This window comes from Nicotiana tabacum, chromosome 9, assembly GCF_000715075.1.
Source record: "Nicotiana tabacum cultivar K326 chromosome 9, ASM71507v2, whole genome shotgun sequence".
Taxonomy (NCBI): Eukaryota; Viridiplantae; Streptophyta; class Magnoliopsida; order Solanales; family Solanaceae; genus Nicotiana; species Nicotiana tabacum.
Window position 1 is genome coordinate 71,588,726 of NC_134088.1, and position 15,141 is coordinate 71,603,866.

General features: G+C 40.0%; 1 protein-coding gene across 1 annotated transcript in view; it reads right to left on the reverse strand.

The window, feature by feature from the left end:
* Positions 1-1,994: 1,994 nt before the first annotated feature.
* Positions 1,995-15,141, reverse strand: part of LOC107789330 (uncharacterized) — a 32,951-nt gene continuing 19,804 nt past the window's right edge. The window contains exon 3 of the mRNA XM_016611116.2: positions 1,995-2,126. Within this exon, the coding sequence (XP_016466602.2) occupies positions 1,995-2,126 (132 nt within the window). The remainder of the gene's footprint in view (positions 2,127-15,141) is intronic.

Sequence of the window (15,141 nt, forward strand, 5' to 3'; positions counted from 1 at the left end):
TTAATTATTTTTAGCAGTATATTTTGTTGTACTAAGTGTCTGTAATGGTGCGTGCTTGCAATATTTATGAAATAAAATTATGTTTCCAATAGTATTAAATCTAATTGATATTTAGCATTAAAGATTCAATACAATACTTAAATATAACTTGAAGAAATAAATAAAGATTTTTATTCGCCATTATCGTCACTGTATGGCACTATTTCATTGTCATTGTCTTCACTTTCTTCGTCAACATCTTGTTCACGTCCGTCCAGATCGAGGGCATCATAATATAGGCCCCAGTTGACACATATTTCTCGTACTTCATTGCTATAATCAATGACACCACTTACTTGATTTTTACAACAATATGGGACTCCTACGTCCAACGTCTGCGGTAGAAATTTTGATAGTCCACTCCACTCGACAACTATTGGGAATACAGGATAATCAAGGTCCCTATGAAATTTTTCATTCCCTAATAAAGCCCATTGCTGATCCTCCATTCCTTGCAGGTAGTTTAGATCATCCAGTGCTTGAAGAACGGCTAGTGCATTTGCCATCTCTAAAATCTCCATCATCAAATGCCGAATAACTTCTGGTTCATCTTTGTGTGTGTTTCTTTGGAACGTTGCAGACAATGTTTGTGGTACAACTAGCCCATACCAATGGCATAGTACTTCATAATTGGAGCAACAGAAAGAGGCAGTAAAAAAAAATAATCCGTTGCAAGAAATGTTTCAGTGGTTGAAGTAGAGAATAATGGGCGATAGTGACTAAACAAACACATGGCTATTTTAAGTGTAGTTTTTATTTTTATGTTGTAGGTTTTATGTATTATGTGTATTTTTTAACGTATTTTAATTTATGTTAATCTGCCATATTTTTTGTGTTCTAGTTTTAAACTAATCAATAAGACTAAAACAAAAAACACATGTGCTTGTAATGTAAAACATCAATAATATTAACAAAAATATTTAATGTCATATATAAAAATCAAAATACATATCAATATGTCCCACAACCTGTATGCTTTAGTGCATTGGCTGGCCTGAGGCGCATACCATCCTGACCGACTACATTATCGGGATCATCCTCATCCCATCGCCTCTTTATCTGAGGATGCACTGCAATATGATTGTCTGGAAGGCTAGCAGGATCAGTAGAGGCGTCCATTGGGCCATCAGTAACCTACAAAATATTAACATATTTTAGTATATGAATATAGAATAGTAACATAATAGTTAAAAAAAATATTTAATAGTCAAACCAGTGTCCCAGGTGGCTCCTCAATAAGATCATGCGTCTTCGACAATCGAGTATCACATACTGTGGCCTTCGTGATAGGTGATGGAGAAATCTTTAAAACAATATAAACAATTTAGATATTACTGACTAAATAATTAAGGTAAAAAAATTAAAGTAATAGTAATACAAACAAACCTGCGTCTGAGTAGGCATACAATTCTCTGGGGGAACTCCGAGGTGCACTGGACTAAATGAATGTTGTGATGTCTCCACCGAATGTGATGTCTCCCTCTCTATTCCTAGAGTATCCTCAGCATCCCTCGATGTAGAGCCATAACTCAGTCATCTACCACTATGCGCATCTCGCACTGGACGATCCTCGGAAACCCTCGATGAATGTGGAATACTAGGAAAATACTGATCCCAATCATACGCCGTAATGGTGCTGCCCGCGATCAACGCTGGAGTTGTCAGGGTCAATTGTGAAGTCCCCGGTGACAGATGAAGGCTGAATGGCGATATATCATAACGAGCATCGCGTGGCTCAGCATAGTCACCCGGCTGATCATTGCCAATGTCCTCCACGGGATGCCTCACTGGCCCCATACTAGGGACCCTATCCTTGTCGATAACCACAACCACGTGGGCCACCCCTTCCTCTATCTACATGCCTGTTATGTCTACCACGTGTTGGGGCATCCTGGCCTATGATGGTAATCCTCAGGTGGCACATACGCAGCCTCGAAACCTAATCGCGCATCTTCTTAGGCAACTCTCATTGTGTAAGCAGCAAGATCAGCAACCTGACGACCAAACTCGTGCACAACTGACGCTCCGTCGCCTGCATGCCGTAGCATCTTCAATCCCATCTGGTAGAAACGGTGTAAGCCAATAGCCTGAATAGCATATAACATATTAATTAAGGAAGGATGTTAAGGTAATCTAACATGAAAAGTAAGTATATCAAATAACATACTAGTGTATCCTGCATCCCGGCATATGGAACGTACCGATCACCGTCCCGATGAATGGGATTACCGATCAGAAGGCGAGTAACACGGCGATACCAAACCATGTACTCATTCTCCCCATCAACACAGTCATGTGGAGGGTATGGTGAGATCAGGACCAGTCTCTGATCCCAGTCCTCTATCTGGGCCTCTAGCCAGGCTAAGTATGCCTGGTCAACGATGTTGCGATCATCGCGCTCGTAATGTGTGGAATGACAACAAGGAGGAATAGGTATAAGATGGTGGCAACCAAACTGTCACAGGACTCATCCGGTAGCATGATGCTCGACTATATTGAGACATATAAGTAGGACTGAAGACATCTACACAGCTCGACCGCATGAGCAATAACCTGGAAAACCGGCGATGAGCTCGTCCCTGTATGGCCTCCATGTGAACTATTTATTAAAAGCAAGAATCGTGAGTAAACGCAAGACAGATCAAGCATTTTCAAACAAACTTAGTCAAATATTTACCTGAGCATCTTCAAGTAGATATAACAGATCCCTGTAATAAAGGAGCTGATGTCGAGCCTCGACCTCGCGGTCGCGACCTCGCCTATCTCCCCACCTCCTAGCACGTGGTAGAAACGATGGAGGTGGTGCATCTGGAGCTATCTATCTGAGAGGGGGATTGATCTGCAAGAACCGCTCCCAAACCTAAACCTAATATTAAACTTGGACGTAAATGTGAGTAATTTTGTAGTATCTCTGTGATAATCATAAAAAGAATTGATAATGTTATCACCTACAGTAGTGGAATAAAACCGGCGACGTCTCTCACGGTGCCCATGGACGCCCTGCACAGCCGCCTATAAAGGTAGGCTAGAACAACTCCACCTCAGTTGTACGTATGTAACTCATCTCGCCGCTCCAGATGATGCAAAAATCATAGGCTAACAAGGTTTCCCGAAGTGTTCGGAAGAGAATACCACCAAACATGATCAATATCAATAGCCTCGACTGCTGCTCAATAGCCTCAAATGGTGAGTGTGATCTTTACATGCAACCCCTCTAGATGCTGCATAACAGGCGATAGCTACAACCGACTAGCGCCACTCATAGCGGTTGGCTCTACCGGCTGGAATTCGGTGAGCCTCTGCAACATCTGTAGATAGTCGACTCTCCTATAATCCCCAAGAGCGTGCGGGTAGTGGACATCCAAACCATCAATAGGCAACCCGAATTAAACCTCCACGTCCTGTAGCATGATAGTAGCCTCGCCGATAGGTAGATGAAATGTGTGACTCTCAGGTCTCCACTGCTCGATCGTAGCCGTGATCAGGGGCCAGTCGAAAAGCACCCATCCGACCTCTACAATCGGTAAAAACTAGTCCGCTGAAGGCATGCAACTGTACGGGGATGAAGTGGGTGGTCCCTAATGAACTCCCAAAAATCGTCAATACGTCTGGGGTGGAAGGTCTGGGACAACAACTGTCCATCCCAGATGTATGAAGACCTATGGCCACCCTGGAGCAACAGTAGTTCTCGAACAACAGTTCCAGGATGCACAGACGGAGGATCCATGATGATGTCTGTAAATTAAATAATATTAATTAAAGTATTTTTCTTTTTAATCGTTTAACATCTTTAATTATATGGCGGTATTTTTATATTAATATTTAATTGATAAATGTTTATATTATTACTTAGTTTGATATAAAATATTTATTTATATGTTATGTTTTGAATTTTACGACTAAAATTCGGCAGGGTTATGTTTGTACTGTCAACTCTTTTTTTATTCGTCGTTATAAAAAAATAAGTATTTAATTCGTTTAACATATCAAGATATTTTTAATAATTTTTTTTATAAAATTACTATTAAATATATATTGCGTTCATAACGATTTATGTCTTAGTTTAGTACTTTTAACCAAACAAAGACGGCACGGTCTCTTTTACCTACTGTCAATTTTCTAACAATCATATTCCTCATTATGATAATACTAAATACTAAATTTGTTTAACTATTTGATATTATTTTTAAAAAATTACAATTAACTGTTTATTTCATTCATAACGATTTGTACGTTAATTGTTTATATTTTACACAAATATCCGGTAGCATCTCTTGTATACTGACAACTAATTATTTTATGATTCATATCTAATTTATGATTCATATCTAATAACACATTTATTATACACTTAATATTTGATTAATATTTGATTCGTAATTGATCGCTCTAACCGGGTCTGTTAATAAGGACACGTAGTTATTATTCAACACTAAAGAAAACAAAAGAACACTGAAGGTACACTACTCTAAATGGCCATAAATAATATCAATTAATATAAATTAAAATTTATTATCAGTTCTACTATACTAAATGGCATTACATAACACTAAAGGGCACTAAATAACATTAAAGTCATATATTATTGTTGTACAACTATAAAAATAGTAAACATACAACATAAATTATTTAACAAAGGTATAATATATATTTTTCATACATATTTGCTAAACAATAAACTAATCCGGATAAAAAAATAAAAAATTCAAAAAATTTCATAAAACAATCACAAAATCATACAATACAGTAATAACAACTAATTACTCAATTATATATATCACATATACTAAAAGAGTAATTCGAAATACCTCTTTTTGGATTTGTTTTGAATAGAGAAATAATGAAGTTTTGACCACCAGATCGGGCAATAAACGAGTTCCACTCCACGAGAAGGCCTTCGATCGGATGTTAGATCGATAAAATAATAGCTGGACAAGATTTCGGGGAAGGTGTGGGCTCAACGGAGTTTTGCCGCTTTTAAAAGGGGGGGGGGGGGGGCGCTTTTTTTTAACTTTTGTCGGGAAGAAGACGATAGGAATATTTAACTGGGTATAACGCATGAATTATATGCGCTATACCTGACTTTCTTTTTACATTCAGGTATAGCGCATGTATTTAATGCGCTATACTAAGACTTTGACCGTCTTTTCAAACTTAGGTATAGCGCATGCATTACATATGCTATACCTTAATGGACAAACTTATTGTTAAGGCATAGCACATGAAATTCATGCGCTATATATAAAAATGTTTTCAGTTTATTTTTTCACCTATTTTGGTATTTTGAGTCCGATTTTGCAACACTTTGGTTCCGAGATTATTTAACGATATCATTTGTTGGATTAACTAAAATATTTGTGCGACTTTGATCGTTGGCCTTTTGCAATATATAGTTCCAATAACTATAGTCTCACATATACACACACATAACTGACTGTTTATTGATTCCTCGTGCAAATTATGGAAACATGATCTATTAGGACCTCCTATATACAAAGAGAAAATGAAACAAAATGTTGTTCTTCATGTCTGAAATGACTCTGTGCCTTTAGGATTTCGTAGTGAAACTGCCTGTTTAAAAAAGATAAATGCTACTATTACAGATCAACGAAACATTATGCGAGACTAATAGGCGTAATATTAACTTATTAACATGTGATTAGTATATTATCATTTTCATATAACTCTCAGTAATAAAATTATGAATAGAGTGAATTTTTGAAGTAAAGGAATCGTTCTGAAGCAACAAAAGAAGGTATGTAAAAAATCAAGAAGTCAATTTTCTACTGGCATTTCTATTGGTTTTATTACCATGAATTACTAGGTATTTTTTTTCTTCTTTTCCTTTGTTTATAAGCAAAGGAAATGCTACACATATATAACAAATCTTATTCCATTCTGCTCTCTTCTTAATCTTTGTAACTTTTTGTTTTTAAAGCAGAACAATGGAGAACTTGTTTAGCCGCCCTTGAGAGAGAGAGAGCTTCAGGTTGTTTCGGATCAAATCTTTTAGTTTCTCCTAAAATTAGGTTACGCTAATGCTATTGTTAGGTGTACTCTTTCTTGGTAAAATACTTTTGTTTACCCTTAAGAATAGATAACAATTAAATTTATACGCGGTTTTAAGCATACGTGGATTAATTCAATACAATTGATCAATGACATTAGATAAGCAAATTAACGATAAAATAAATAACCAAACCAGTTGTGATGTTAAGTCCGTACTCGGATTTGAGCTTAGGGATTGTTCTGCCCTCGATTCGGAGCCAAATATATATGAAGAACTATGAGCAACAACAAAAACTTTGAATAACTATGAGCTCATTGATCTGCTGTCGATACGGGCCGAAATTCACGACATGATATCCGATTGGGTACGGATATCACGGCCCTTTGTTAGTCGTGTGCAACCATTTGGTAACGCTTTCCGAGGTCTTGGAGCTCGTACCGGATCGGGGAGCGGAGTCTCGATGGCTCCGGCGGTAAGCGCTTTGTTCGGGCCTTAGTACGAGAGATTCCTAGCTTTGATTCCGATTTCAGGTAGTTATGTCCATATTTCGTTTGCTTCACCGGGAAATCGGGTTGCCCATTAGCCACAGTTTGACCCGTATATAGATAGTCCCCTCGTTTCTCGAAGAGTAAGTTTGCCGAAATGATGAGAAACGATAGATGTTCCCCGGTTCCTTCCTTCATATGTTACAACCGAGATGACGAAGAAGTCGAAACATCCCAGCAGTCGTATTGTTCTGACTTTGGACACATGTCAACCATCGGCTGGTTGCCTTAGAATGTAAAGCGTCGCGTACTTCCCCTATAAAAACTCCTACCCTTCACTCTTTTCCCCCTTTCCGATCAAGCTTCCACCTTCGAATTTTCTAGCTATTACCAACTTCTTTCATACCTTCATATCTTCATCTTTGGTCTTCAAATTTTAATAATTGTTCTTAGGTTCTTATCCAGATTTTCTTCAAATCTTCATACTCTGCTCTTTAGCCTTCAAACTTGCTCCTTCAAACCATCATATTTTTTCTTTAAATTTTCATACTTTATCAGATAGCAATGGCTAAAACTTTTATTCAGTTCCTCAACAGGCAGCCTCTTCATCTTCCCACCCGGCCACAAATGCCGAGGTAGCTACTTTCGAGGCGGCTGCTCCCGAGGTGGCCGCGCCAGAGGGATGTACCCCCGAGGCTGCCCCCGAGCCTCCCATGAGAAGCTTTATATCTGGGGGTTTCTCAATCGGAGACGACTTCGAAGTCGAGAAGCCCTCATCCAAACAGGCCCGGGGTGAAGGAGCATCGAGGTATATATGCTCCGTCACCGAAGATACCCTCCCCATTGTCCGAGAGGACTATAAATGGGGAGGTAAGGACGTGGTGGTACCCAGTCCTGAGGATGATATCACCACTCACATGGAGAGGTACTTAAGTGTTTACACTTATCCCTTCACATTGGTCCCGGTAGACCAGGATGTTCTGAACTTTTGCAAGAGATACGATGTGTGCCTTGGGAAAATCCACCCGTCTCTTTGGAGGATCGTGATCCTACTCCATTATTTTGTGAATAACACCGAATCTCGTCGGTTCACCCTCGATCACCTGCTCCGTTTATACAGTCCCCAAATTTTCCGAGGGGGATTTATCAAGCTCACTCGCCGGGCCAGCAAGGCCCCATTTTCGAGTATTGACGAAGATCGAGACCGGGGCTGGCAGGGGAGCTTCGTTCGGGTGAAGACTAAAGACTTGATCCCTCCCGAGTTCATGCCATTCCCCGAGTAGTGGAATGCATCTCGTAAGTGCAGCCTTTCCTTAAGTGTTAATTTTTCTTTATTTCCTTTCCTATCATTCATATTTGTGGTTGTGCAGCTGTTGCACAGGTTCTAAATGCCATTCCCCGAGAATGGATTGAAGGCATCTACAAGCATATTTCATACTTTGAGCACTCGTGGTGCAAGCTTTCGAAGGACCAATGGGAGGCCAGCTCTCACGGTAAGATTCTCATTTGAATAGCTATTACCGTGCTCTTAACTTACATAATACTGACCTTTCTTCCTTCTTTTATAGGTTTGCCTAAGACCACCGGATTTTGATTCGCTTCTCTGGCTCAGGGATGAGTCTGAAGAAGATGACATTTTTTTTGCCCACGGATCGACTCCTCCCGGGGAGCAGGCAACAACCGAGGAGAAGAGCCCAAAATTGGTTAATCAGTTTCCCGCTCTGAGTGTTGACCCCAGCCGCAAGAGATCCATTATTCTTACTATCCCGGAGGATGCTCGGGGTTCTATACACTTCCGTGGGCGTAGCCAGCTACCTCAGATGCCATGTGACCGAGGATGACCATGAAAAAATAAACGAGGTGGGCGTGCCGTGTCTTTTCAATGAGGTGAAGCATGTGCTGAACCGGGTAAGGCATCATTATGTCCTCTTGAATTTTACTTAGGTTCTGATATCTCTCACGACTTTTGTTGTATTGCATGCCTCGGCACATTACCATGAGAGCTTCCTCCAGTACCATTCCGAGGTCAATCAGCTCGAGTTCGACCTCAAGGAGAAGGCTTGAAAGAAGGATATGTACAAGCTCCTCAACGAGCAACAAGATAGGGCCGTCAACGACCTTCAGGATGAGATGGATAGGGCTCATAAGGAAGCTTCGAACATGAGGTGGGAGCTTTCCGACCTGGTCTAAAGGGTAAAGGTCTTTGAAGTTAGAAATAAGGAACGGGTCGTGGTAGTTAACGACAAAACCTCGCAGCTCCAACAGAAGATCGACCAACTCCGAATCGAGATGAACGAGATCCAATCCATGACCGATGGGTGGAAGAGCAAAATGGACCTGCTGTCTTCGGAGAAGGAAACTGCCAAGGCAAAGATGGCATCGGTAGAGGTTCAATTTCGGGCGGGGAATGAGAAAGCTGACAATCGGTCCTAACTGAATGATGATCTCCGAGCACAACTGAACTCGGGTGTCGCAGAGCGGGATGACCTCGGTAGAGAGTACGAGGTAATGAAGTTCAAGTTGGAGACAACCTCTGCCGATGCCGAAAAGATGGTGGCCCAATACAAGGCCGATATCAAAGCAGCCGAGACTAGCCTGAAGACCAATGCTGAATATATGAGATGGCTATCTTGAAGGAAGACCTTCAAAGAGATTTACGCCCGAGGTTTCGATCTGTCGGCCGAGATCAAGGAAGCAATAAAGCTTGCGGCCGAGGTGATGAAATGTCACGAGCCTGAAGGTGCCGACGAATCCGAGGGTTTTGAGGAATCCGAAGGCTTCGAATGTTCTGGCGACGAGTTGGGCCCCGGTAAAGACCATACATCAATGTCTTAGCACTTTTTATTTTTTGTCTTATGTATAGTTTTTGTTTATTCTGAGGACGTTTTTGTTGCACCTTTGTAAATACATTCCAGAATATATATAAAATTTACCTTTCTGGCAATTTCGAGTCTCTACTTTTTTAGCATCCCTTTATAATTTGTATTCTTGCAATGTTTCTAATGCCTTAGCATATAATCAAATGTAGTTATAGGGCGTCCGATATTTAGAGGTTCAAACATAGCCTGACTTCGATACAATTTTGTTTACTCGAAGCTTTGAGAACTCGGTTTGACCAAAAAAATTTTCGAGATGCTTAAGTGTTTTTAGACGATGCTTTTCCCGAGGCTAACCTTTTAGCAGGTTTTAAATTTTATAAAGGCCGTATGTTCTGATCACGAGCTTCAGATTTCTCCGAGCCATTTTTTAGGAGGGTCGTAGCCTTTTGTATTTAGGCACCACCTAATAGGTTTTGTGCCTCCAGGCTTTGGTAGCCCGGTTGCCTGAACGTTTTTCAGATGACAGTCTCCGAGTAGGAGTAACCCTTGGGCTCGATAGTCTTGGAATAAGGCTAGCCCTTGGGCTCAATGTCTCCGAATAGGAGAAGCCCATGATCGCTTAGGATCCATAATTTAAAAGGCAAAAATGCGTAACAGCAAGGTGGAAACTTGTTTTCATTTTTGTATGTAACGTACATGATCGGAAGCGTGTAAAAACTTGTATCATGGCTAAGGTGGATTATGCAGGCACGGTTCATTAGACCGTTTGGCCCTTACAATAAATCCTAACCATCGAGGCTTAGCTATTCAAGTAGAAAGTATCCTTCTTTTGTCACGACCCGAAATTTCCACCTTCGGACCGTGATGGCGCCTAACATTTCACTTGCTAGGCAAGCTAACGTTAGAATAATATTAGCCATTTTAAAAAAAAATTTTAAACTTATTAACAATAAAAAAATAATTGCGGAAGTAAGGTCTGAAATGTAGTGAATACTCCATAAAAAAAATAATGGTGTCTAAATACCATTCCAGAATTTGTATCACAAGTGCACGAGCTTCTAGAATAATACAAATAAAGGTCTGAATAAAGTAAAGCTGTCTGAAAGAAATTACACAGCTAAAATAAGATAGACGGGGACTTCAGAACTGCGGACGCTGTGCAGTTATACCTCAAGTCTCCTCTGAGTAGCTAAAATCCGAGCAAATCTATGGTACGCTGCTGGGACCAACTCCAAAATCTGCACAAGAAGTGCAGAATATAGTATCAGTACAACCGATCCCATGTACTGGTAAATGCTGAGCCTAACCTCGATGAAGTAGTGACGAGACTAAGGCGGGTCACTTACATCAACCTGTACTCATTTTTAATAGTTGAAGCCAACTCAGCAGTCATAATCAATTATTATTTTAATCAATTTCCGTTGCAGCGTGCAACCCGTTTCCACAATATATTCATTTTCAACTCTCCAATATATTTATTTAATCAAGTATACATATAAACTTTTTAATAAGTCTGTTGCGGCGTGTAACCCAATCCTCCAATATGGACTTTTTAATAAGTCTGTTGCGGCGTGCAACCCGATCCTCCAATATATTCATTTCAATCAATTCTGTTGCGGCGTGCAACCTGATCCTCCAATATATTCATTTCAATCAATTCTGTTACGGCGTGCAACCTGATCCTCCAATATATTCATTTACCAATTCTCATAGAAGAAATTGCCCCAATAAATGCAATAATTAATATAAAAATTTAAGACAACAAGCATAGAATAATTCTGATTTAATTATGAAACAAACAATGACAAATAGTAATTTATTATGGAATTCAGGGAGAAAATAGGCAGTTTAGTATTTAATATGTTGAATGTCAAGTAGCAATTAATGCACAAAATTCAAATAAGCATGTACCAATTATTACAGGAATTCATGAATTAATATTTAACAAAGAATAGGAGAAAAATAATTATTATAATAATTAATTAGTGTATTAAAACAAATTTAGTATTTTCAAATAATTATGCAAACAATTAATTTGACGACGTATAGACACTCATCACCTCGTTTATACGTCGTTCACATGCATTTCACATTACAAATAATTTAAGGGTTCTATTCCCTCAAGTCAAGGTTAACCACGACACTTACCTCGCTTTGCAAATTTCAATAATTTATTCGACCACAGCTTTTCCTTTTGAATTTGTCTCCAAAAGCGTCAAATCTATTCACAAACAATTCGATATACTCAATACGAATCATATGAATTAATTCAATATGAATTTACTAATTTTTCGGATAAAAATCCGAAATTTATTTAAATATTCGACACTGGGACCCACGTCTCAAATCTCGAAAAAACTTACGAAATCCGAACACCCGTTCAGATACGAGTTCAACCATACAAAAATTATCCGATTCCGATATCAAATGGACCTTCAAATCTTAAATTTTTGTTTTTGAAAGATTTTATAAAAATCTGATTTTTCTTTCATAAATTCATGGATTCATGATGTAAATGTGTATGGAATCATGAAATATAATCAATATAGGATAAGTAATACTTACCCCAATATTTTTCCGTGAAAATCGCCCAAGAATCGCCTTTACCCGAGATCAAAAATTAGAAATGGTTGAAAATGGGTCGAAACCCTATTTCCAGAACTTAAGTTATGTTTTTCAGTTTTTACTCATCACAATCGCGGAAATTCGTTCGCGATCGCGATCGCGTAGAACAAAATTTGCCCAGGTTTGTTTAACACTACGCGATCGCATATAAGGCTATACGATCGCAAAGAATAATTTATCAGCCTTACTTGATCGCGTACAGGTTTATGCGATCGCAGAGAACAATTTCTCAACCTTACGCGATCGCGTACAGGTTTATGCGATCGCGTAGCACACTTTCGGTGCTTCAGCTTCTGCCTCATTCCTTCTTCGCGATTGTAGCTTTTTGCTCGTGTTCGCAGTGCACTGGGAGCTAGCCTTTCGCGTTCGCGTGCCTATCTTCGCAAACATGAAGAGTAAAACTCACGGCTTAAAATTTTCTCTTCGCGATCGCGAAGTACAATGCACCAGATGACATCAAAAGCTCAAAAACCAAATTTTTTAAAGTTCAAAATCATCCCGCAGCCTATCCAAAATTTACCCGATCCCTCGGGGCTCCAAACCAAACATGCACACAAGTCCTAAAACAACATACGAACTTGCCCGCATGATCAAAATGCCAAAATAACACCTATAACTATGAATCGGATACCAAATCAAAGAAAATTTTCAAGAAAACTTTAAAACTTATATTTTCACAACCGGACGTCCAAATCACGTCAAATCAACTATGATTATCACCAAATTTGGCAGACAAGTCATAAATATGATATAGACCTATACCGGGCTCCGAAACTAAAATACGGACCCAGTGTCAATAAATCCAACATCAGTGAATTCTTAAAACTCGTTAAGCTTTCAAACTTTTAATTTTTCATCAAAATTCCATATCTCGGGCTAGAGACCTCAAAATTCAATTCCGGGCATACGCCCAAGTCCCAAATCACAATATGGACCTACCGTAATTGTCAAAACACCGATCCAAGTCTGTTTGCTCAAAATGTTGACCAAAGTCAACTTAAGTCGAGAAATAATAAATAGTGCTTTTCGAGGTTTTAAAACAAAGAATTACTTATGAAATCTAAAGATGACATTTTGGGTCATCACATCTTTCCTTACAAAGAACCTTAACCCGAGGGTAATGGCCAGTATTCGAGGTTGATCTTGAGAGGGCTCGGATACTGTTGATACAAAATAAATGCCCATTGACTCCGGTTGAGACCGACCTTCAATTCTAAGTTAGCACGATTTACTGTTGCCTCGTTAAAAACCATGCTGAAAAATCCATTTTGGGACAAAACTGGTTCAAGGGAAAAAGAGTGCAACGCGTGCTTTCAGACGTAATAGTCACTTTCCCCTTTGGCCATTGCCTCCAAGTGTTAGTCTGATTCATAATATTATTAAAAAGTAAATGAGGTTGTACCTTAGCAGTAGTACCGCTTTAAGTGCATCACTTTTCGATTGTTCGGTAGGGGTACACCGTTTCCTGCTTCGAGTTTGTACGAGTCTTTGTCGGCAATTCCGACGACTCGATATGGTCCTTCCCAATTTGGTCCCAGTTTCCCCTCGTTCAGGTTCCAGGTGGGCAGTGTTACTTTCTTTAACACCAAGTCCCTGATCTTGAAGTGTTGGAGGTTGGATCTTTGGTTGTAATACTTTCTATCTGCTGTTTCTGAGTAGCCAACCGGACTAGGGCAGCCTCACGCCTTTCATCCAATAGTTCCAGGCTCGTGCTCATGGCCTCACCGTTCAATTATTCGGTCGCATATTGGAATATGAAGCTCTGTTCTCCCACTTCGACTTGTATTAAAGCTTCGGCACCGTAAACCAATAAAAATAGGGTGGCCCTGGTACTAGACTTCGAGGTCGTGCGATACGCCCATAAGACTTCTGGCAGGATTTCTTTCCATTTCCCTATGGCATCGGTCAACCTCATTTTTAGGTTTTGAAGTATGGTCTTGTTTGTTGATTTCACTTGTTTGTTCCCACTAGGGTGATAGGGCGTTGATAGGATCTTTTTAATTTTGTGATCTTTGAAATATTTGTTTACTTTGCTGCCAATGAATGGCTTCCCATTATCACACACGATCTCGGCCAGTATCCTGAATCGGCATATTATGTGATCCCAAATGAAGTCAATGACTTTCTTTTCCTGGACGTTCTCGAATGCTTGAGCTTCTACCCATTTAAAAAATTAATCGATCATAAATAGTATGAATTGAGCCTTACCCAGTGCCCACTGCAGGGGACTGACGATGTCCATTCCCCACTTCATGAACGACCATGGGGACAAGACGAAATGTAGTAGCTCTCTGGGTAGATGGATCGTTGGTACGTGTCTCTGACAGCCGCCTCACCTTCGTACGAAATCCTTCGCATCTTTCTCCATGTCGATCCAGTAATAGTCAACCTTGATTAATTTCTGAACCAAAGATTCCGCCACCGATTGGTTTTCGCAAGTGCCTTCGTCAACTTCTCTCAAGACATATACGGTATCTCTCGGCCCCAAGCATATGGCGAGCGGGCCGTCGAATGTTCTTATGAACATAGTCCCTTCTAAACCGGGCCGCCTTCGTGCGCAGAGCTCTCGATTCTTTACGATCCGAGGGCAACTTCCCAGTCTTAAAATAATATATGTATTTGTTCCTCCAATCCCAAGTTAAACTTGTCAAGTTTACTTTGGCGTGGCCTTCTTCTACCACCGACTTCATGAGCTGTATGACTGTTAACGAACCAAATTCACCGTCGTCAACTAAGAACCCCAAGTTAGCGAGAGCATCGGCATCGCTATTTTGAACTCGGGGCACGTGTTGTAGGTTTTAGTCCTTGAATTGATAATTACCTACAACTTATCTAAATACCATTGCATTCGTTCCTATTTTACTTAAAATGTCAGGTTGACTTGATTTACCACAAGGAGGGAATCGTATTTAGCTTCAACCAGCTCGGCCCAAGGCTTTTAGCCAATTCGATACCAGCATTCAAAGCGGAGTACTCTCCTTCATTGTTAGTCAATTTCACAGTTCTACTAGACTGCCTAACTATGTTGCCCGTAGGTGGCTTCAGCACGATGCTGAGCTCAAACCCTTTGCATTCAAAGCACCATCCGTAAAGAGCGTCCAAACTTCCGAGATAGTCCCCGAGGTTAATAGTAATTCCCTTTCGACTTCGGGTATTAAGGTCG